Below are 22742 nucleotides of genomic sequence, written 5' to 3' on the forward strand. Positions count from 1 at the left end.
CTGCTGCCATTTACCTTTTTCTCCATTAGGATTTCCACATTGATGTTCAAAGTGCTTCTCTAGTCTACGTGTTTGTTTATAGGACACATCCCATCGTAGGATAGTCTGTTTCTTCGATAGCACCCCCACTCCCCCCACCGCGACTCCTTTCAGAAATAAACAGTGATTATTAAATTAGTTGCAGTGTGGAGCCCGGCTCCGCTGTTGAAGTCGTCATTAAGCATTCCTTTGATTCCCATTGAGTCAGAGAGAGAAAAAGATCTCTCTTGCTCTGCGCCGTCTCCCGGCTTTGTAAAATCTCATTTTTGGCAGGAAATTGAAAACTTAAATTACGCTACACCTGCAACATCCCCCCCAGGCAACTCGGTGGGATGCCTCTATCCTTTTAATACCGGCATATGAAGGGTAAGAGGGGATTTTTAGAACAGTTTTTCCTTTCTCCCCACATTTTGCAAATTTGTTTCTCTGTTTAGCTCACTGTTTACATCATCCCTCTTCTAGAGCTTTAGAAGAATCTGTGCTTTCAGTGAAAGCCCATATTTTTATTTATTTATTATTATTTTTTATTTTTCCTGCCATGTGACACATCCCCCAGAGCTCTCGGTTGTGTGCCCTATTTTTAGCGGAGCACTCTGGCAATTTAGCTGAACAATGTGCTGGAGTCGCATCTTTGCTTCCACGTGATCTGGTGGGATGTTGACTACGTGCATCGCATATTTGCATTGTATGTGAATCTATAGTATTTCTTTTATAGACCTAAAAGGCTTCCTTGGATATTATTACATAAAGATACACTGCATTCACTATAGAAAAAATGTAGAAATGAGTCATTAATAATTCTGAAATGCTGCACATTTGAAAAAGTCATTTCTTAAAAAGTAGCTGTGATGATTTTAAGAGTTACCCTGCTGCCACGAATAGATGCATAAATGGATCTAGCTGCATAGGAAGCAACAGCGAGTGTCCTATCTGTCTGTGTTACTATATTAACAGTGCAGCTGGGTTAATTAAATGGAAGCCTTGTCATGTCCTATAATTCAATAGAACAAAGCTCAATTAACCACCAAATTAGAAGCAGAGCTTGCATGAAATATGTGAATTCACCTTGGGCCCAATCCAATTTATTGATTGATGCCCTCTGAAAGAGTCGCACTAAAATCCAATAAATTAACAGAGACACAAAGACGAGGTTATATGCGTGGATCTGAAGGACTAATATTGTGATTGCTTGGTTGAGACAAGTATGTTTGCCTTTGCCTCACATGCTCTTCTTTTTTGCTAGAACTTGTATCTTGTGGTCAATGTGCTCAGTTGTCCTGGAGTCCTGTTAGCAAGAGATGAATTCAGGACTGAGATGTCATCATCAGTGCATCACTTACCCCCGAAGTAATACTTGAAGTGCACCTTCCTGCAGTGAAACGTGAATAAAACTCAGTGGGCTCTTTCTAAAGGAGATGCCAGATATGAGGGTATGCAGGGGGAAACCGTTGGCAGATGGTGTACTCAGAGGAGTAGTACATGGGACGAAGGCAGCCTGACGAATGGGACGAGAGCCATTAAAGTGACATTGACAAAAAGGCAGGATGTCAGATTCTCATCCAGAGGGAAGGAAGTGTATTAAAGGTGATAGCCTTGCCCTGCAGTAGGTGAAATGCAGAGTCTGGGAGGAGGAAATGGCAGGTTGGGTCTTTAATCATCCTGCCTATGTGATCTGCTAGTTCAGAACAGGTGGGGAAAAAAGGAGTCAGGAACACCTCCTGTCTAATACTGGACTGTAAACACAACAATAAAACACAGTCCACTCACAGACATAATAACACTTATGATTAAGTCTGGTGATATTTTATTTTTCTTGGTATCAACAAAAAGAAAATGATTTTACTAAGGATTATTGTGCACATTTGAGTTTGGCTGCAGTTGTAACCATAACCATTCATGCTTGAAGCATGCTTTGCTGCAGTCGACTCCTAAAGGACGGGTACGGTTGCTCGTACAAGTTGAGAAGCTGAAACAACACCAAAGCGTGCCACCAAGTGCCAGGACAAAGCTTAGCATCAGCTGCTCATTGCAGTGCTCCTTTGTTTAAGTCTGTCATTCACATTTTTTAATATGGGCAGTTTTCTTTATTTTTTTAATCCTGGTTACATTTTCTACCAGGACTACACACTGGTGCAAAAACTCAGCAAATGCATTGCCTCCAATGGTAAAAAAAAAAAAAAAAAAAAGGCTGACAACTAATTACGGTTTGGCCGATCTCCCTCTCAAAGTAGCCTCCTCGAGCTGTAGCGCTTTCAGAGTGGCTGTTTTCACACACATGTGAGAACATTCAAGTGGAGTGGACAATCACAAGGATATCACAATCACAAGTGCCTTGTGGCCTTTTGTGCTGAAAACCTCTGCGTGGTGTCTGCTTGTAGCTGGAAATCTGGATCTCATTAGCAGTCGCAAGGAGTTTTTTCCATTTCCATCCAGAATTTTACAATCTGTGGTGTGGACACACAAGTGCTTATAACAGCACTTTCACTGGTCATACAGGACGTGGTCCAGAGGTGCACAGTGAGGTGACCTTGAAGGGGACATTTTCAAAAATAAATCAGAATAATGGACCATGTTTTGGAACTTTATCTTATTTAAAAAATGAGCCTTTATAAAATAACTAGTAATGGTGATATATTTACAAAAAAACAAATTATACTTTTAATAAATCTTCTTCTTTTTGTTGCTTCATTTTTATTTTCGACGAATTGGTGCTGCAGCTGCAGTGATCTGACGCTGTACCGGTCTATCGTGGTGAAGAGAGAGAAGAGAGTGTAAAAGCGAAGCAATCATGATGACTCACAATTTACCAGTCGATCTACGCCCCTACCCTCACCTATGGTCACGAGCTGTGGGTAGTGACCAAAAGAACAAGATCGCGGATACAAGCAGCAAAAATGAGCTTCCCCCGAAGGGTGGCTGGCCTCTCCCTTAGAGATAGGGTGAGAGGTTCAGCCATCTAAGAGGGGCTCAGAGTAGAGCCGCTACTCCTCCACATCGAAAGGAGCCAGTTGAGGTGGTTTTGGGCATCTGACAAAGATGCTTCCTGGGCGTCTCCTGGGTGAGGTGTTCCCAGCACATCCTGTCAGGAAGAGGCCCTGGGGCAGGCTGGAGAGATTATATCTCGCAGCTGGCCTGGGAATGCCTCGGTGTTCCCCTGGACAAACTGGAGGAGGTGGCTTCTCTACTTAGGCTGCTGCCCCAGTGATCTGGCCCCGGATAAGCAGAAGAAGATGGATGGATTTTTATTTTCCCAGTCTTTTGTTTGACTTGCATATTCACAGACATAGTTGTTTGAAGTGAGTGGGTAGTCTCCGTGGACTTTCACTTCTTTCTCTGAAAATATCTACATGAGTCTATAATGCTGCCTTTACCTGCGGGATACTGGGGTAAAAATTCTCTGTGGCTTCATAGATGACTCCATCTACAAATATATAAATTAATCTATTAAACATACAGCACGCTTTCTCTGATCACGTTTTAGCTTCTTTCTATTGAACTGCGACCATGCAGAGAACGCCGCCGCTTCCAATGAATGACACTAACGTCAACATTACAGGTGCGGCTGCTTATATTTAGCTTTGTCAAACAACTGTTTGCTTTCTGAGCACATTTTCCACACAATAAGCAGAGTGACAGATTGAAGGCTTTGGTTTGATATGTTTACAAGTGTCACATCACCTTAGCAGCAGACAGAAGTGCGTGTGTGTGCACGTTTGTGTTTGTGTGGGATTGTCATATGCTGCCATGTCAGATCCTGGGACATCTGTCATAAAAGATATAGCGCCGTTCCACTTCGTTCCATTTTAAACCAAAAAATCGTAAAGTGCAATTGTACCTTTAAGCGCAGACACAAAAATATAGAGAACTGTCACAACTTCCTCTTTGTAAAACTTCAGCTGTCTATATTCATATCCTGCCTGCCCGACTGGCACATCTGCCACGGAGGCTGCAGCTTCCGTCGGAGAATCAGGACAAAGTCAGTCAGCTGTTCCCCTGTAGACATGCACACATTTAGCTGTCTTTGACTTTTTCTGTCAGTGTTACACACAGAGCTGTGTGAGAAACAAGGACGTGCGATCCTTGGCCGATAGCCAGTGTCAATCCTGATGACTCACAACTCACACTGATCTCACAGCTCCTCAGTGGTACTTGGCCAGGTACAGTATGAGCCCAGTTATATATACAACGAGAGAGAGAGCTCATCTGCCTTGATTCAATAATGAGATATTTAGGTGATATTTCCAAAAAAAAAAAAAAAATCCCATACTGAAATTAAGAAAATGATCAAAGCAATCAAGTAGGAAATATTCTGGGAATATAATAAAACATTTGGTAGCACATTTGGATGTAATTCCTCTGTAATTAAATGGAATTTTAACGTGTTTGACACCAATGACATGATATTTAGCGACACATTTTACTAGGGAAGATGAATGCACTCTATAATACGGCCTGTGCTCTCAGGAGTATACAGCGCATGTGCGGAGTAAGTAAATATCGTTTGTTTTCTCACTAAATTACCAAGAATTTACACAGTACCTAAAATTGTTTATTTAAAACTACTTACAGTATCATCTCTATCGCCTTTCCTGTAAAACACACAGAAGCTAGGCACTACTTACAATTATTTCTGCTCTGTTTAATTATTTCTTCTTTCTTGTAAAACACATTAAGTTGTGCAATATGTACAAATTATTACAAATTATTCTGTATAAGTAATTTGAAGTACTGTGTGCCTCCATTCCTGTAAAATACCTGAAGTTATGCAATACTTAAAATGACTTAATCGTTACTTAGTTACAGATTAAATTTACTTATATTACAATTATTCCTTTGTTTTTCTGTAAAAAACAAAAAAAAACTTATTCCAGTGTTCACAGCTTTAAGAATTTGTAGGTAAATATAATTGCATCATAATTTCAAAGAAAATGCATTAGAATTTCATTTAAATACAGTGGAATTTAGTTGCAGGCTGTATTTTAAATTCTTACTAAAATATATTTCTTTCTTTCTCTGTATCCACAATCTATCCACTGTGTGAGTGGATAGATTGTGAGCTCCTCTGAGGGTCCTAACCCATTTACCAGCTCTGCTGCATTACCGACTGACACATCTGCTCCTCATCATCTAATCGCTCACCTGCTGTTTTTCAGGACCGGCTCATCCACCCACTCACCAGCAGAACATTACAGCAGTAATAGTGGTAGCACTTTCAGAGGGTTTCATGCTCTGGCTCTCCCTTGTGTTCTGAATCTCTCGTGTCTGTCGGTCAGACCTGTCTCTCCAAGTCAACTCACCTGGAAACAAGGCTCTGTTTACCCTGGAATCTGCTCCTCAGTTAACTCTAAACGCCTGCTCACTATTTTCACTTCCGGCCACTTGATTTCAAATTCTCTGACTCTGTCCCTTCGAGCTGGTCTTTGCTGTCTGCATCCTGTCTTTTTAAGTCCATGGTTTTCTGTGCTTTTCTGTGCTTACTGTTGGCGACAGCTGTTAAGTTCAAATTACAAACACCATGACTTTTTTAGGGCATTTTTGTGGCATTGTTATGTCATTAGTGCGCAAGAAAATTTGATATTTTCAGATATCTGATATCGGATCAATCCCTTTATGCATTTCATTTTCAAGTCTCTCTTTACACCAGAAAGGTGTGAGATTTTGTGTGCAGAAATACAAATTCATTTATAGTCTGAACTGTCAGCAGCTGGCAGGTTCAAATGATGTGAGAACTCTCAAAGACTTGACACTTCTTGTGGTGCAACTAGAGTGTGAAGGCTGCTCTGGAAAGCTTTCAGTGTTAGATTCCATGATGGAATTACATCATCAGCTTGACCACCTTGAACAAAAATGCATCTCTGTCTGAAGCTCTAATTGAGATACAATCAGTCAGAACAGATGAACAACAACGGTTTGTTTTTTTTCGCACAAAACATTTTCATCAGTGTACACGGTGAAAAGTCTGACTTCCTGGAAAAGAATAAGGTGAATAATCAAATTGGGTTGCAAAGATAAAAGATGAAAGGCAATGTACTATTCTGCGGCATCCTGCATAATATATGTGATGCCCTTCTACAGGGCGGAAATTGTCTTTCTAAAAATATTAACGGAATAAAGGGAAATTTGTTTGAATGGGCAGCTGAAAATGATTGCATGTCCCTAATAACCACAATGCTTTTTTTAATTATAGATTAAATAAAATTCTATATTATATTTATAACTGAACTGTTGTATAACAAACTATTTTAGAACTAACTTTTATAAGTGAGGTTTGAGAAAAATAGAACATAGTGTCTTGGGTTTGGAACATTTTATAATTCAAGGTTTATTCTCATGTATACACTGCAAAAAACGATTTTCAAGAAAGTAAAAAAACCCTTGTTTATGTGAGTGGGTAAGTAGCATTTGCTCAATACCACTCTGTGTTAATCATGAGTGATGTATCTTATCATCTTTTAATTTTTACCGTTTGTACCTGTTAGGAGCATGTTGCTAAAAAGCTAATGAAGAGACTCTCCAATGTCAAAAGTCCAAGGAAGGGCAAAAAACCTCCTGCGAAGAAGCCAAGAAAGGATGGGAATGAAAGCGTTGCAAAAAGTGACAGCAGTGGGGAGTCCAGTGCATCAACTATTATTCTAGATAAATCACCAGTTAGATCGATGGGCACCCCAGTGCACCACCAGGATGGCAGTGATGAAGAATGTAAGTATAATATAATGCACCCTCTTATTACAGCCTGAGTGTAAATGTGGTTTGGACGATACTTTTTGTTTTTTTGTTAAAAATTCTGCTAACAATGGAACACAACTACTTCACTGTTTATCTTGGAATCTTTGTGTTCCATTTAATAGTGACAACTTCACAGGATTAATGAACAATTTTAAGATAGGTGGTTAGTTAATTTGTTGATCTAATTTACAGAAATATTTTGGTATTTTTGTATTATTGTTTTGCACCAATAACAGATATATAAAGCCTTACTGTGGCAATAAATGATTTACACACCTCTGCTCTGTGTGTTTAGCTGGTTCAGCTGACTTCTTTGACAGCCAAAAAACCCAGGCAAGACACTACAAGACACTTCAAGAAATATACAAGACCAAAAAACCGAACAAAGCTGCTGTTACCCAACTGCTGAACCTGGAGTTTGAGTCTAGAAGACAATTCATTAACTCTGATGCTATAAAGGAGCAGGACAGAGCAGTGAAGATACTAGAGGCATATCCTTGTTTCAGAGAACTGGACCATGTAAGCAGCACTTATTTCTTTTAGCCATCCTGTTATTCCTTTGGGGACATTTTGATATGATTTTCAAATTTCTTAAATACTGGCCCTCATGTTTAAATTGTTATCACTTATTGTCAAGACCAGATACAGAGCTAGACAGATCTATCTCAGTTGGGTTTCTGTCTGTATTTTTCAGGTCCTTGATGAGCTGCGGAGAATTATTCAACCATCCAACTTGAAATACATTTCTGAGATGAAGGATAGATGGGAAATCTTCTACTCGAAGGTGCAGTTTTATGGTGTCATGAAGAAAGTTATGAAGCCGCCAAAAACTTTGGATGGAGGTAATGCTACAGTATCTTGATTTGTCTACATTTATGCTTTGCAGATTACATTATTTGCAATGCTTAATGGTGTTGCCCTGTCTTATTTTTCTTTTTTCAAACCAGTGGAACATGCAGCAGCTGTGTTCAGAGCCCTTCCCGTGCTTTTCCCTTCCAGCACAGTATCACCTAAGAAGCTGGGCATCTGTAGTGAGGCTTTTTTCCATGTCCTAAAGGTAAGGCTGCAATATTCTATGTGTATATATTGTTGAATTTTGCAGTTACTCATGTTTTCATTTTATATATTTTACTGTGGAGTCAGTCAAATATTCTTAAAGTTCAGATCCCCATAACATGTTGATGTTAATAAAACCTACAAAAAAAAGTTGATCTATTTTAAACTGTAATGCAACTCAAAAATTGTATTTCTTACGGTCTTGTTCTAATCCTCTTTTTTTCTGTCATGTAGACTTCAGAAGACCCTGAAGGCTACCTGCGTCAGCGACCCCTGGCTTGTCCAGTTCTGCTTGTCTCTGAAGGCAACTGCATGATAGCTGTTGGAACCACACCAGTGAGCACTTTTGACCGGAAGGATCTTAATGAGGGACTGCTCTATCTGATGGCATATTACTATGCCCTCCACCTAACATATCCAAAGTGCATTTCCACGCTGCTGTCTGTCTTGCAAACTGAAATACTCAAAGACTCCATCCATGACCGAGATTCAACCCCCTCTTACAGGAAGGCGCTTGGTGAGTGGAAGTCATTCATTGAGTGAGTCTCTCAGATGACAGACTCCATCTGCCTTGTTTATCAGACTCAGTGTTGGTCAGTGAGGTTGTTTTTTTTCTCTCTAGAAAAGTTGTTCAAATGTAAAACACATGTTTGTTTGTGTGGTCGTTAAACTTGTTCTTCTAAAATGTTATGTAATATAGGATTTGAAATAGTGATTGTTTTAAGCTTCAGCAAAATTTATTTTTGATACCAGCCATGAGTGTGTTATACTGTTATTATTCATGTTAAGAGTATCTGGAATATGCACTTCTTATATTGGCCATGTTACACAGTACCCTGCTGAAATGTATAATTTTAGACATGATTCTCCTGGAACAGACCTCAGTGAGTTACTGACCCATTGCTGTGTCAATAAAAGCGCAAAATCTAAGAGTGCTTTTGCTGTCTTAATTTAAGATGAATTCCCTTATTTTTAGTAGCTTTTTGAAGAGATGGTGTCTTATTCTCAGGAATTTTTGCTGATTATTGTTCTCAGAGTCGAAACATAATTCTTATAGTTAGCTCAATCAAGAAAGAAACAATTCAGTTTTAAGAAAATTTGTCCTATAGTAAGGTGTTTTTTTTATGTGAAAAATCTAAATTAAGGTGTCGAATCTTAAAGTAAGCAAATAATTCTTGAAAACAGCTTGTTCAAGAAAGCATAATACTCAGTTTAGGTACAGATTTTCTAAATATCAAAGTATCTTTTACTTATAATAAGTCATATTTTCTTCAAATAAGCATACATTTTAGACAATTTTGTCTAGTTAAAAGGCATATGGCAGTTAGATTAATTTGCTAGTTTTAAGAATTCTAGTCAAGCAACTTTTGCTTACCCCATTGGCAGATTTTTTTGCTCAAAACAAGAAAATTTTGTCAGATTTAAGAATATTTGGCTTGTTTCAAGTATAGCTGTTTTTGCAGTGTAATACAGTGTTTTTGTATTGTTCTAAATACCTTTTTTTTTTACTCGTACATGTACTGTATGACCACAGTTTATCATTGGGAGATTGGTCATCAAGAAAGGGAGATGGTCAGCAACAATATCCCCCACACCATCACACCACCACCAACAGCGTGAACTGTCTACAAGGCAGGCTGGATCCACGCTTTTATGTTGTTTACACCAAATTCTGCCTACTATCCAACTTTCAACTATTATCAAATCTTGGTGAGCCTTTTATGAACTGTAGCCTTACGAGTGGCACCAGGTGCGGTCTTCTGCTGTTGTAACCCATCTGTTTCAAATGACTGAAAAAGCCAGCAAGTGATTATTTAAGTATTGCTTTCCTGTTAACTCAAAGCAGTCTGGTCATTGTTCTCTGACATCAAGATCTTCACACAGAGAACTGCAGCACAGTGGATATTTATTTTCCAGATTTTCCGTAAGCCCTTGAGATAGTTCCCAGAAAGTTGGTTCCGTTCATCTGGACGTAGCGTTCTCAGTGGGACAAACGTTTTGTCACTGATCCATGTGACTTCTTCAGTCTCAGCTGACTGCAGGTTTCACCAACCTTATAAACAGTACCTTTGCATCATGGCTGAAACTTACCCACCTAATGAACAATGGGCTGTGAGGTCAGTTCCTTGATCATTAATATGCAAATTGACCATTGATCAACAACCTCTGATCAATGGTCATGAGTACCATTCACTGAGAGTTGGGGAATGGCTGTAATCACAGTATTGTAAGATGGTGAAAGACGTACCCTTAGGCCCCCTCCTCGATTCAGAGATGGTCTTTCCATTTTCACGTAAATGGCCTCCTTGACTCCACGCTCAAACCAGCGTTCCTCCCTGCCCAGGATGTGTACATCCTCATCATTGAAAGAGTGTTCGCTGGCCTCTAGGTGTAAACAGAATGAGGAGTCCTGAGAAAAAAATATGCAGATCAGCCATGCTATGTTCAAAATAAACTTAAATCTCCTCTCTGAGATGAGAGGATGCTAGTTGTGGACCTTAGAAGGTAGTCTTGATGTTGTACACATGCTTAAATGTACTGAATTGCAGTTTTCTGATCGACTAATTAGATACTGGTGTTATTGTGCAGCTTAACAAGTGTAGCTAATGAAGTAGCTGGTAAGTATATTTGAAAAAGACATTTAAAAATGATCAGTTCTTTATATGTGTTTGAGATAAAGAGTGTATTTTAACAGAACACACAGACTGTATGTAAAGGAAGGACATAGCTACTGTGACATCCCACACTGGTTTGCAAACTCCTTTTTATTGATTCTTCATTTGAGCTCTGTGAATGTTGCCATGTTGTTTTTGTTGTTTTTAAATTTAGTGTCAGAAGTGACCAAATTAGTATGAGAAAATTATATTGTCAGCTATTGTTATCTAATGTGGCTAGCAGATTTCAAAGATTTAGATATCTTTTACTTAGTGCTAACTAAACACGTGGTCATTCATCTTACCTGTAAAATATTAAAAACACAACGGTGGATGAGTTCCAGTTCAGTGACTTAAATCAGCAAAAGTGAAGCCTAGCAGACAGCTAAAGGCTACAACAACCTGTGTCTGCACCCGTCTGTGGCTTAAACATGGGGACTTCAAGCTTTTATAGAACATAAATGGGTGCATTCGAAGGAAATCATTACCCAATAAAGTTAGTAATAAAGTTAGTAAGGAAAAATAAGTCTGGATACCACAACCTGTTTGGTGCCTCTAAACATATTTATTTCTCTAAAGTTGGGCATGTGAGAGTCTGTGGGGATTTACTCATTTTCACAGTAAGCCTATTGCAGCAATTACAGTTTCTATAATTGTGTGTTGCCTTTTTTTTTTTTACCAGTCCCAGAGCTGTTTTCAAACTGTTTCATTCGCAGGGAAGTTAAAAAATAAATAAAACTCAGGTGCAATATTGTGCTACAGAATTAACTGTGAGATTAAAACAGTCTCCTTGCTGTGAATTCCCACTCTTTCATTGTGTGATTCATTCAAAGGCACAAAGCCGAACAAATTATTTTCGCAAGCTGAGTTAGCTGGTGTTGTGTAGATTTATCTTTCACAGATACAGTTTCATGACACAATATTATTTGGAAGAACAGAGAAAGGATGTTTACCTTACATAGACTTGACCTCATACTGGCATGCTAAATGTAATGCAAAATCAGAAAGGAAATAGCTAAAGGGCTAAATCGAGGACACAGCAGAGTAACTGGATGATTTAAACCAGCTGGGCCATCGGCCTGGCAATTTCCCTGTGTCAACTCATTCAGAAACCTGAAAATATTAAAACTGTGTTAATGGACTCATGGCTACTGGAGGGCAGAAAATGTTATTACCCAAAATCATCCTTGTTAAAGTTAGCTAAAATTAGCCACCGAGCTACAGATGCTAGCAGCCTACAGCGTATCAGATGGATAAGGCATGTTCTCTGGTTTAAAAGGTTTTCTTTTGATTTGTGAATGCATTCTTCTTCACTGTTGCTGTTCTAAATGTAGTTCAGATGATGTTTCAAACTCTTGGCTATTTATTCAGTGTTTTTGCTTCAGTAATAACAATAATAATGGCGGCTACACTGGTTATTGTTAACCTATCAAAAGGCAAGAGAGACTACATTTACAAGGTGTCTCTTGTGACTTTCTGTGCTGCAGAAACAAATGAATAAATGAACTTCCAGATCCATTTTCCAGCATTTTCTGCTGTTTTTAGAATAATTCATCGTCTGCTGCAACACATGCTGCATTTTCCATGCTACAGTGTTACACGGATCGCTTCACAAACAACTTCAGTGATGTTTGCGTTTTCTTTATAATAAAAAAGCCAGACCTGGCTGCTGTAATTCTGTGCATGAATCATGTTACTCATTAACACCCAGCGGTGCTATCTATGGACAAGTCTGCATATTTATGCACAGTAACTGCTGCTCCAATTCTCCCCACAGACGCGGTGTGTTTACTCACAGAGGATGTTTGACATGCAGCACGACCCTTCAGGATAGAGCTGTGCTTCATGTTTTTATCCCTCCACAAACAAATGTGTTTGAGAAGGGATGAAAACATGTTGTATTAGGGGTCCGATCCCATTACCAGATACAACAGCAAGATAAAAAAAAAAGTGGCTTCCAGATACCAGAGGAAGAAACACAGAATCACTGAATTATCACCCAGTCACAGCTTTAATGCTCTTTATCAGAGAGGCTGACCCTGTGGATGATAGAGGAGGAGGAGAGGGCTCTATCTTGACATACGAGGGGAGGAGAGAGTTTCCCAGAGGAGCACCTTGTTATCCTGGATTCATGCTGTTCATCTCTTACCCTGGAGCACATGTCTGAGGATGGAAGTGGTGGGGGAATCGGTGGGAAACGGAAAGCTTACAAAGGAAAAACATACACTAAGATTTGTGTGATTACTAAAAGCCCTAAAAAAAACTACAATTATACACAAACAAGGAAAATATCATGTCCCCTCTAATACAGGTGGAATAAATATGAAAACAAATTAAGCTTTGGCAATTCATATGATACAAATACACATGAAAAACATTTAAAAATACTTTTAAAAAACTGTGAAATATGGCTGACAGTTAAATAGCCGAGTGCTTAGTAACTGTAGCTGTTTTCCATCTGCTGTTGTCCAGAACTGAGATATCTGTCTTACATTAAATAATTAAAATTAATCACACCTTATTAAAGCAACCAACCAAAAATAGAAACATTTTTTAATAATAACGGTACATCTTATACACATTTGATCCATTTTCTTTCACTCAGCACTTTTACTTTTTATGATTTATATTTCTCATAGATGTACTAAAATAGCCACCAGTGCTGTACTTTTCTCTTTATTTTCCATGCAGAACTTTATTTTTAATCTGTAGTATTTAGGATGGCAGCAGCACGGTGGTGCAGTAGTAGCACTGTAACCACAAACAGCAGATGGGTTTTGAGTTTGAATCCAGCAGGCAGCTGGTGTCCTCCCTGTGTCTGTGTGGGTCCTCTCTAGCTTCCCCCCACAGTCCAAAGACAGGCATGTTAGGTTAATTGTTGTTCCAAATTGGCTGTAGGCATGTGACAGACTAGCGACCTGTCCAGGGTGTACTAGTGATGTGTCGGTCGCGAACAAAACAGCTCTTAGAGCCGGGTCTTTGACGTGAACGACGCGAGCCAGCTCCTCATCACGAGCCGTGGGTTTGTTTGTTTTTTCTTTCTCTCACCCTCTCTCTCGCACTTTTTTTCTGCTTCACTCCGCATGCGAGCCTTGTGCTTTATGCTGGGATGAGCGGAAAGGGGCGGTAGTTACACTCAGTAGCACAGGAACAGAGCAGGAGGGAGAGACAGAGAAAGAGAGCCAGGGACAACAACGTCACATTAGAAAGGTCTAGTAATCATCCACAACTATTTTCAGTTGCCGATGATAAAGGATTCAGAAAGTTTATTCATGCAGGTCCATATGACAGAGAACATGCATCTTCTTTTTGTTTTCATATTTTAATTTATATTTAATTGTGTTGTGGTTTGCAGTGTTTTGTGTTGTTTCACTTTAAATTTGTTTAAAAGGAAAAAGCTGAAAATTTAAATAGTTAAAAGTTGAAATGGGTTTGAATGAAATTGGTTTTTGTATTATATGATTTATTTATTACATTTTATGTGGAGTGAATAAATAAATGTCTATTTATGGTGGCCCCTAGAGACAAAGGACGTACAAACTTCAAAACACGTACAAACCCTGAAGCACGTAAAAACTCCTAAACATGTAAAAACTCCAAAACAGGTACAAAAGACAACAGAAGTGCTCCAGAATGCTGGGGGCAGTGTTGAGCTTTTGTTACCTAGTGGCTACACAAGCCAGCAAGTACCAACGACCGGATTTGGTGTGTGGTAGTAACAGGTAAATGAACTTTTTTTTTTAATTATTTGAATATATATGAGTGCTTGTGTATAAATACACAAACAACAAGATAAGATAAGATAAAACTTTATTAATCCCTCGGGTGGGTTCCTCTGGGAAATTCGGTTTCCAAAAGCACAGCACCGACAGAAGTTACAGAGTTACAGAATATTATATATATATACACACACACACACACACACACACACACACACACACACACACACACACACACACACATATATAAATACAGAGACATATATAAATAAAATATACAAAGGGGATAAATAGAATCAATAGGAATAAAAATAAAAATACAAGTGAATTGCACATTTCAAGTATTGAGGTCTATTGCACCATTGACTATTAACTATTAAGTATTGCACAAAAGGTATTGCACAGTGAAGTGAGGAGGCACTACAGCTTAGTTGTTCCCCCCTCCTTTGTCCACCTGTTTCCCCTCCCTCTCCCCTCCAGAGAGGAGTTAAACAGTCTGATGGCGTGTGGGACAAAGGAGTTTTTAAGTCTGTTGGTTCTTGTCTTGGAGAGAAGCAACCTGTCACTGAACAGACTCTTCTGGTTGTTAATGGCCGTGTGCAGAGGATGCCCATCATTGTTCATAATGTCCAGCAGTTTCTTTAATGTCCTTTTCTCTGCCACTGTCACCAGAGTGTCCAGCTTCATGCCGACCACAGAGCTAGCCCTCCTGATCAGTTTCTCCAGCCTGGATGAGTCCTTCTTTGCTGTGCTGCTCCCCCAGCACACCACAGCATAGAAAAGTACTCCAGCAACCACTGACTGGTAAAACATTCTCAGGAGCTTCCTGCAGATGTTAAAAGACCTCAGCCTCCTGAGGAAGTACAGTCGGCTTTGGGCTTTTTTATACAGGTGCTCTGTGTTGCATGACCAGTCCAGTTTATTGTCCACCCACAGCCCGAGGTACTTGTACTTGTTGACCACCTCCACCTCCTCCCCCTCTATCTGAACCGGCAGTGGACCTTCTCTGGACCTCCCGAAGTCCACAACCAGTTCCTTAGTCTTTGAGGTGTTGAGTTGCAGGTGGTTTGTGTGACTCCATGCGACAAAGTTCCTCACCAGACTTCTGTACTCCTCTTCCTGATCATCCCAGATACACCCCATGATGGCCGTGTCACCTGCAAACTTCTGAATATGGCATAATTCAGAGTTGTAGCAGAAGTCAGAGGTGTACAGGGTGAAGAGAAGAGGGGACAGCACAGTTCCCTGTGGTGCTCCTGTGCTGCTGACCACAGTGTCAGACGTGATGTCCTTCAGCCTGACGTACTGTGGTCTGTCGGTGAGGTAGTCGGAGATCCAAGCGACCAGGCAGGGGTCCACCTCCATCCTGTTCAGTTTTTCCTGAAGCATACAGGGCCGGATGGTATTAAAGGCACTGGAAAAGTCAAGAAACAGGATCCTGACCGTGCCTTTTCCCCCATCCAGGTGTGAGTGGGCTCTATGCAGGAGGTACAGGATGGCATCCTCCACTCCGACATCCGCCTTGTATGCAAACTGTAGTGGGTCCTGGGCATGTTGTACCTGTGGTCGGAGGAGGTTGAGGAAGAGCCGCTCTAGAGTCTTCATAAGATGTGTCAGTGCCACCGGTCGGAAGTCATTCAGCTCATTGGGCCGGTTCCTTTTGGGGGCCGGGACGATGCAGGATGTCTTCCAGAGGGCGGGCACTCTCCCCAGTCGCAGACTGAGATTGAAGACTCGTTGTAGCGGCTCCCCAAGTTCAGCAGCACACGCCTTTAGCATCCTAGGACACACCTTGTCTGGGCCTGCTGCCTTTCTGGGGCGAAGCTTCCTCAGTTGTCTCCTGAATACACATATGCTTTCAATTGTGTAATTTAGGTGATCTAGGTAGCTCTGTTTTGGAAGTTCAGTTAATGCTAGAAATGTGTTTTGGAGTTTGTACGCGTTTTGCCTCTAGGGGCCACCGCATATATTTATATATAAACATATATAAGTAAAACCACTTTTTTTTACATTAGTAATTCCTTTTGTGCATAATTTTATATTATTGTTAATAATTAATTAATTAAAGCAACAAAACAACCTGAAGAGCCGGTTCGGAGCCGAAAGAGCCGGTTCTCTAAAAAGAGACGGAAATCCCATCACTAGGGTGTACCCCACCTCTTGCCCTCTGTGATCCTAAACAGGCGGAGCAGTTTAAAAAATCGACGCCTTTAGCAACATAGTCCATTAAAAGAAAATCTTGGTCTACTGAATTTTTTCCATCTCTTTAACCAGGCAGCTGACACACAAACACCAGTGATCTGCTCACCCTAAAACAGGTTTGAATAAAGAGCTGTCTTCACTATGATTACATTGATTAAATCAGAGTTGGAGGTTACTGGAGTCTATACCAGCAGTCATGGGGGTGAGATGAGGGGTACGCCCTGGACGGGTCGACAAACAGGCAACCATTCACACTCACATTCACACATAGGCTAATATAGAATTACCAGTTAATCTTAGAGGAGCATGGACTGTAGGAAGACTCAGAGAGAGCCCGTGCAAGCACAGATGCAAACGCCACACAGCTGGATTCAAATACAAATAACCAATACAGTCAACATCTCCCACTGTGATGCTGTTTTTTGTTTTCATGTGAGAGAAGACTTCACATTCAGCCCAGCCTGGGCCTGACTGCTGCTACTGACAAACACTGGAGTCATGAAAAGGTTTGCTGGATGTGGATAATTATAAAATCATTAAGAAACCAAACATATTGGCAGTGTGGTGGGTGTGGGTACAGCAGCTTAGACCTCATGAAAGTCAGAGCAGCAGTTTCCTTGCCATTGAGGATTCTGTGCGTTGAGAGCATATTAGCGAATATTTAAACAGTCAAACCTGAGACAAAAGTCACAGTATTTATACTTTTACTAAAGTAAAGGATCTTAATGCTTGAACCTATGTGGTCTCCTTACATCGTAAAGGAAATTTACTTAGTAGCTTTGTAGTTGTATAATGAAACTTGGGGCTGTGGGGTTTACTGAAGAGTGCAGTACGGCTGAGTATCAAATAGCCAACAACCCAGGTATCAAACATGCATGTATTTCTATCCTTTAATGAAGTAAGATAAGATAAGATAAGATAACCTTTATTAGTCCCACACGTGGGAAATTTGTTTTGTCACAGCAGGAAGTGGACAGTGCAAAAGTTATGACGCAAAAATTAGAATACAATAAGAATAAATACAGTACACAACTGTACAGAATAGAATAAAATAATATACTATATACAGTAGAATAAAATAGAATAAAAATATACAATAAGATAAAAATAGAATACGAATGCTATATACAACTGAGTAAAAATACAACGATGCCAGAAAGGATTATTGCACTTAGTATTATTGCACATGTGTGGATGTGTGTGTTTGTTCAGTTAAAGTCTTTGTTGTGGAGTCTGACAGCAGTGGGGAGGAAAGACCTGCGAAATCTCTCCGTCCCACACCGTGGGTGCCGCAGTCTCCCACTGAAGGAGCTGCTCAGTGCTGTCACAGTCTGCTGCATGGGGTGGGAGATGTTGTCCAACAGGGATGACAGCTTAGCCGCCGTTCTCCTGTCACTCACCACCTCCACTGGGTCCAGAGGGCATCCTAGAACAGAGCTGGCCCTTCGGATCACCCTGTTCAGTCTCTTCCTGTCCCCAGCAGAGATGCTGCCGCCCCAGCAGACCACACCATAAAAGATAGCAGAAGCCACCACAGAGTCATAGAAGGTCTTCAGGAGTGGGCCCTCCACCCCAAACGACCTGAGTCTCCGCAGCAGGTACAGCCTGCTCTGCCCTTTCCTGTAGAGGGTGTCTGAGTTATGAGTCCAGTCCAGTCTATTGTTCAGATGAACACCAAGGTACCTGTAGCTGTCCACAGCCTCAATGTCCATACCCTGGATGTTCAGTGGTTGCAGTGGAGAATGCTTGTGCCTGCGGAAGTCTACCACCAGCTCCTTGGTTTTACTGGCGTTGATCTGGAGGTAGTTCAGCTGGCACCAGTCCACAAAGTCTTGAGTCAGTCCTCTGTACTCCTTGTCGTCCCCATCAGTGATGAGGCCGACTATTGCAGAGTCATCAGAGAACTTCTGCAGGAAGCACTGGGTGGAATTGTGGGAGAAGTCTGCAGTGTAGATGGTGAAGAGGAACGGAGCCAGAACCGTTCCCTGTGGGGCCCCCGTACTGCAGACGACCCTGTCCGACACACAGCCCTGAGTCCTCACATACTGTGGTCGGTCGGTGAGGTAGTCCAAAATCCAGGTAGTGAGGTGATGGTCCACTCCAGAGTTCTCCAGCTTGTCCTTCAGAACCGAGGGAAGAATAGTGTTGAAGGCACTGGAGAAATCAAAGAACATGATTCTCACAGTGCTTCCAGCGGTCTCCAGGTGAGCGAGGGAACGATGTAGGAGGTGAATGACGGCATCATCCGCTCCAATGCCAGGCTGGTAGGCAAACTGAAGTGGGTCCAGTGATGAGCTTGTTAGGCGCCGAAGCTGAGCCAGGACCAACCGCTCCAGGGTCTTCATCAGGTGGGATGTCAGAGCCACCGGCCTGTAGCTGTTGAGGTCCTTGGGGCGTGAAGTCTTTGGCACTGGTACAACACAGGAGGTTTTCCAGAGCTGTGGGACTCTTCCCAACCTCAGGCTCAGGTTGAAGAGGTGCTCCATCAGTAAACATCAAAGTAAAACTCCAAAGAGGAATTGAAACAGTTAAAAAGATGAAAGATAAATCAGGAGCTGGACCCCAATGTTCCCGGACATTGACAGGCGTTTAAGACCCTGATTGCCTTCTCTCAAATAAGTGAGTGACCCATATCTGCACTCTCGTTCTGTGTTTCACTGCTGGAGACATGCTGTGTGTGGTCTGCATCCTCAAATACTCTCCGTACTCTCTTTCTGCAGGCAAACTCAACCTCTTGTAATGAGACATTCTGTTTTTGTGTTAGTTTTGCCTCACAGTCTGTACTGAAATATATTTGAGGGTTTTTTGAAAAGATAAAACTTGTTTTTAAATGTTTTTAAATATGCAGGAAATGGAAAGTAATTTCTCTACGGCTTAAATGATGAAAGGAAAAGGATGGTGACGGTATCAGTTATTCCCGAGTTTGCAGAGATCCTGCATGTGCAAATCACAGATGTATCTGTGCTGCTACAGTGTACACCACATCTATAGCTTGGCTAGTCACTGAATAAGGTCATGAAGCCATAGGGGCCTTAATTAGTCTTCATTATAAATGCACAGTTCAGCTGTGACATCACTTAAAGCTTCCTTGGGCATTTGAACTCATGCACTTGTGTGTTAAGGGTTATTTCTAGAATGTGCACTGAGCCTAAACATTAGATATTTTTAAGTAAAGTGGAGCATACTGGTGATTAGTAATAGTCTCAACAACAAGTGTGTTTCCCTGAGGCTAAAAAATGTTTTTAATCAGTCACCAGAGAGCCACACTAAGGCCTCTGTGAAACCTGGAATATAGTTAGGACTGATCCACTATCACCACCCACTTACGTGGGCACTCAAATATCGTATCTCATGCAGTGAAGCGTCATCCCCAGAGGCCATTTGAGCTTATGTTAGCATCATAGTGCAGCAACAGAAATGTGTGTTTTTCGAAGAAGCTCCAGTGTGTGCCATGTCTTCACTGGTTTTCACTGGCATGCTTTGAATGAGATTTATGGGATGTAGTGCCATAAACTGGTTGTAGTAGGTTACTTTAAAAGGATGTGTTATAATTTTTCTTGTTTTCTGTTAAGATGACAGATGCTCGTATTAAGGTCAGTGTATATGCAAGTACTGAGCCAATAGCTCCGGCTTCAGATTGCTCTAAATGATTGATTTCGCACGCACAGTTACTTCTGCTCTTGGATTTGTATGATGTCAGTGAGAGCAGATATCCGTGTTTTTAGGAAGGGAGGAAACAGCTGAATGATGGGCTGCACCAGGACTCGGTGTAATATCAAACAGCAGTATTTTGAACTGTAAAACATGCAACGCTAAAAATATGTTTTAGTAGAAATCTGTTCGGTCCTGTGAAAACCTAAGAACACTGCATGATTCAGTAGCTTGTAGAACCACCTTTAGCAGCAATAACGTAAAGTAATCATTTTCTTTATGACTTCCTCAGACTCTCAAATCTGAAGGAAGTTCAGAAATTCCAAATGAAGGAATTTTGGCACACTCTTCTTTACAACGTGGCTTCAGTTCGAGAGATTTGTGGAAAATGATTTATGCACAGCTCTCTTGAGGTGTCTCCACAGCATTTAGGTTGAGTTAAAGTCTGGACTTTGATTGGACCATTCCAACACCTTGATATTTTTTTCAGCCATTCTGTTGTAGATTTTGTTACCTGTTGGACATATGGCCTCACACCTGACAGTTTCCAGAATACTTTAATATAAAGAGGAGTTTATGGTTGGCTGTGATTGCAACACAAGCCCAAATCATGGGCTTGTGATTAACAGTTGGTATGAGGTGTTTGAGTTGACATGCTGTGATTGGATTTCTCCAAACGTGGTGCTGCACATTATGGCCAAACATCTCCACTTTAGTCTCATATGTTCAAAGGATATTGTTCCCTTCAGTGTTTTTTAAATTCCAATATAAACAGTAAGGAAGGGTTTATGATGACACATTAGGGTCCCTTTGACTGGAGCTAAGGGGCTGAGTCCAACTCCAGGAAAAAAAAACACACCAAAATTTACACTTGGCAGTCAAGTAATGTTCTCCTGGCAGCCGCCAAACCCAGACAGCGTGATTCATCACTCCAGAGAACGCGTCTCCGCTGCTCTAGAGTGTGATGGTGCCGTGATTTACACCACTGCATATGATGCTTGTAGTGGTGATGTAAAGTAATTGAAACCATTCCATGAACGCTCTACACATTGTTCTTGAGCCAATCTGAAGGTCACATGAAGTTTGGAGATCTGTAACTATCGACCCTGCAGAAAGTTGACTTCCTCTACACACTGTGTCCCCCAGAATCTGCTGATCCTGCTCTGTGATTTTACATGGCATACCACTTCATGGCTGAGTTGCTTTTGTTCTCATTCGCTTCCACTTTGTTATAATACCAATAGCAGCTGATGTGGAATATTTAGTAGAAAGGCAATTTCACGACTGGTAGGCAACGGTGAAGTGTCTCGCCCAAGGACACAACGACCGAGACTGTCGGAGCCGGGGCTCGAACCGGCAACCTTCCGATTACAAGACGAACTGCCAACTCTTGAGCCACGATCGCAGAAGCAGTCTGCATGCCCAGCTGCTTGGCTGTATACACCTGTGGTCCTGGAGGTCATTGGAGCACCTGAATTCAATTATTTGGATGGATGAGTTAATACTTTCAGCAATATAGTGTATGGCTGTAGTTAGAAATGAGAACAATAGATCTCTTTAAGAATTAGAACTCTTACCTTCAGCTTTTCTGAATCGCTTGACAATCCCTTGTCTTACCGTTGCAGCAGAGATGTTGTTCTCCACTGCTGGCGTTGCAGCATTAACACCAGCTGAATTAATGACATGGACTGGCATTACTGCATAATCTCCCACAGCTTTCTCTGTGTGTGAGTTAGCAAGACAAGGACCCTCATTAGAGTCAGTTAGGTTATCTGTCAGTTAAAGAGGACAAAGAGGTTTTTTTGTTGTTTAGTTTTACTGTTTATGAGTGGCTCATTTTTTAGCTGTAAAGTAAGAGCAATGGCTCTAATTAGGTACTCATTTAAAGCATGTCACAGTAACAGCGAATCAAGATATTTTATTTTTCCTTTTGCATTTTTTGACACTTTTGGATGCTTTGAGACTTTGACCCAACGGTCCCCGTGCACGAGATGCAACGAAGCTCGGCACCAACATCACCCCAGAGTCTCCGCTGGCAGCATTTTAAAAACATGTCAATGAAGTTGTTATGATAATGAGCATATATACTCTCTCTGTTTTGTTTTTTTGTTTTTTTAACTTAATGAGACACCTTGGGCTTGTTTACTGAGGATGACAAACACTAACAATCCTTTCATACTTGTGAACGGCATTAAAAACAACCTTTTATGTCCACAAGTTATGAGCCTACAGGGGAAGCGTTAGCATCCACCACAATGGTTGCACTGATCAAGCTCCTTAAGGTATATGCATGTGTGTATATTTAGCAAATGTGCTACCAAAGAGAGTTCATACAAAGAGCTTGACGGCTGGTATTTCCTCCGTGGATAGAGGTGTGTTTAATTTGGCATTATTCCTCGTTTGCTGTAGAGCCAAATCAACTGGTTCACCCAGGCTGCTAAAGTCTCGCTGGAACGTGGCGGCACCATTCACTCCATTTTCCCGCTGCAAAAATACATTAATCAGACCGACAGAGAAGATAATTGCATTCCCAGCAGCTCAAAGTGAATTTTGAATAGCAGCTCCTTTGGTGCAGATGATTTAAACGATAACAATAATATTTATATTTATAACAAGGTGCAATAATAATTAATGTGCAATAATAACAGTGTGCAATACACATACACTTATTCTTCTTTTTTATACTAAGTTAATA

General features: G+C 40.9%; 1 protein-coding gene across 1 annotated transcript; it reads left to right on the forward strand.

Annotated features, from left to right (window-relative positions):
• The first annotated feature begins 6512 nt into the window (after positions 1-6512).
• LOC146669203 (uncharacterized) lies at positions 6513-9010 on the forward strand. Its single transcript, XM_085407849.1, has 5 exons — positions 6513-6738; positions 7061-7284; positions 7460-7607; positions 7713-7822; positions 8056-9010. The coding sequence occupies exons 1-5, from the start codon at positions 6540-6542 to the stop codon at positions 8362-8364; spliced, it is 990 nt and encodes a 329-aa protein (XP_085263975.1). The 5' UTR covers positions 6513-6539; the 3' UTR covers positions 8365-9010.
• Positions 9011-22742: the final 13732 nt, after the last annotated feature.

This window comes from Rhamphochromis longiceps, linkage group LG5, assembly GCF_057381845.1.
Source record: "Rhamphochromis longiceps isolate RC_006_pf linkage group LG5, R_longiceps_female_GT1.1, whole genome shotgun sequence".
NCBI classification, from domain to species: Eukaryota; Metazoa; Chordata; class Actinopteri; order Cichliformes; family Cichlidae; genus Rhamphochromis; species Rhamphochromis longiceps.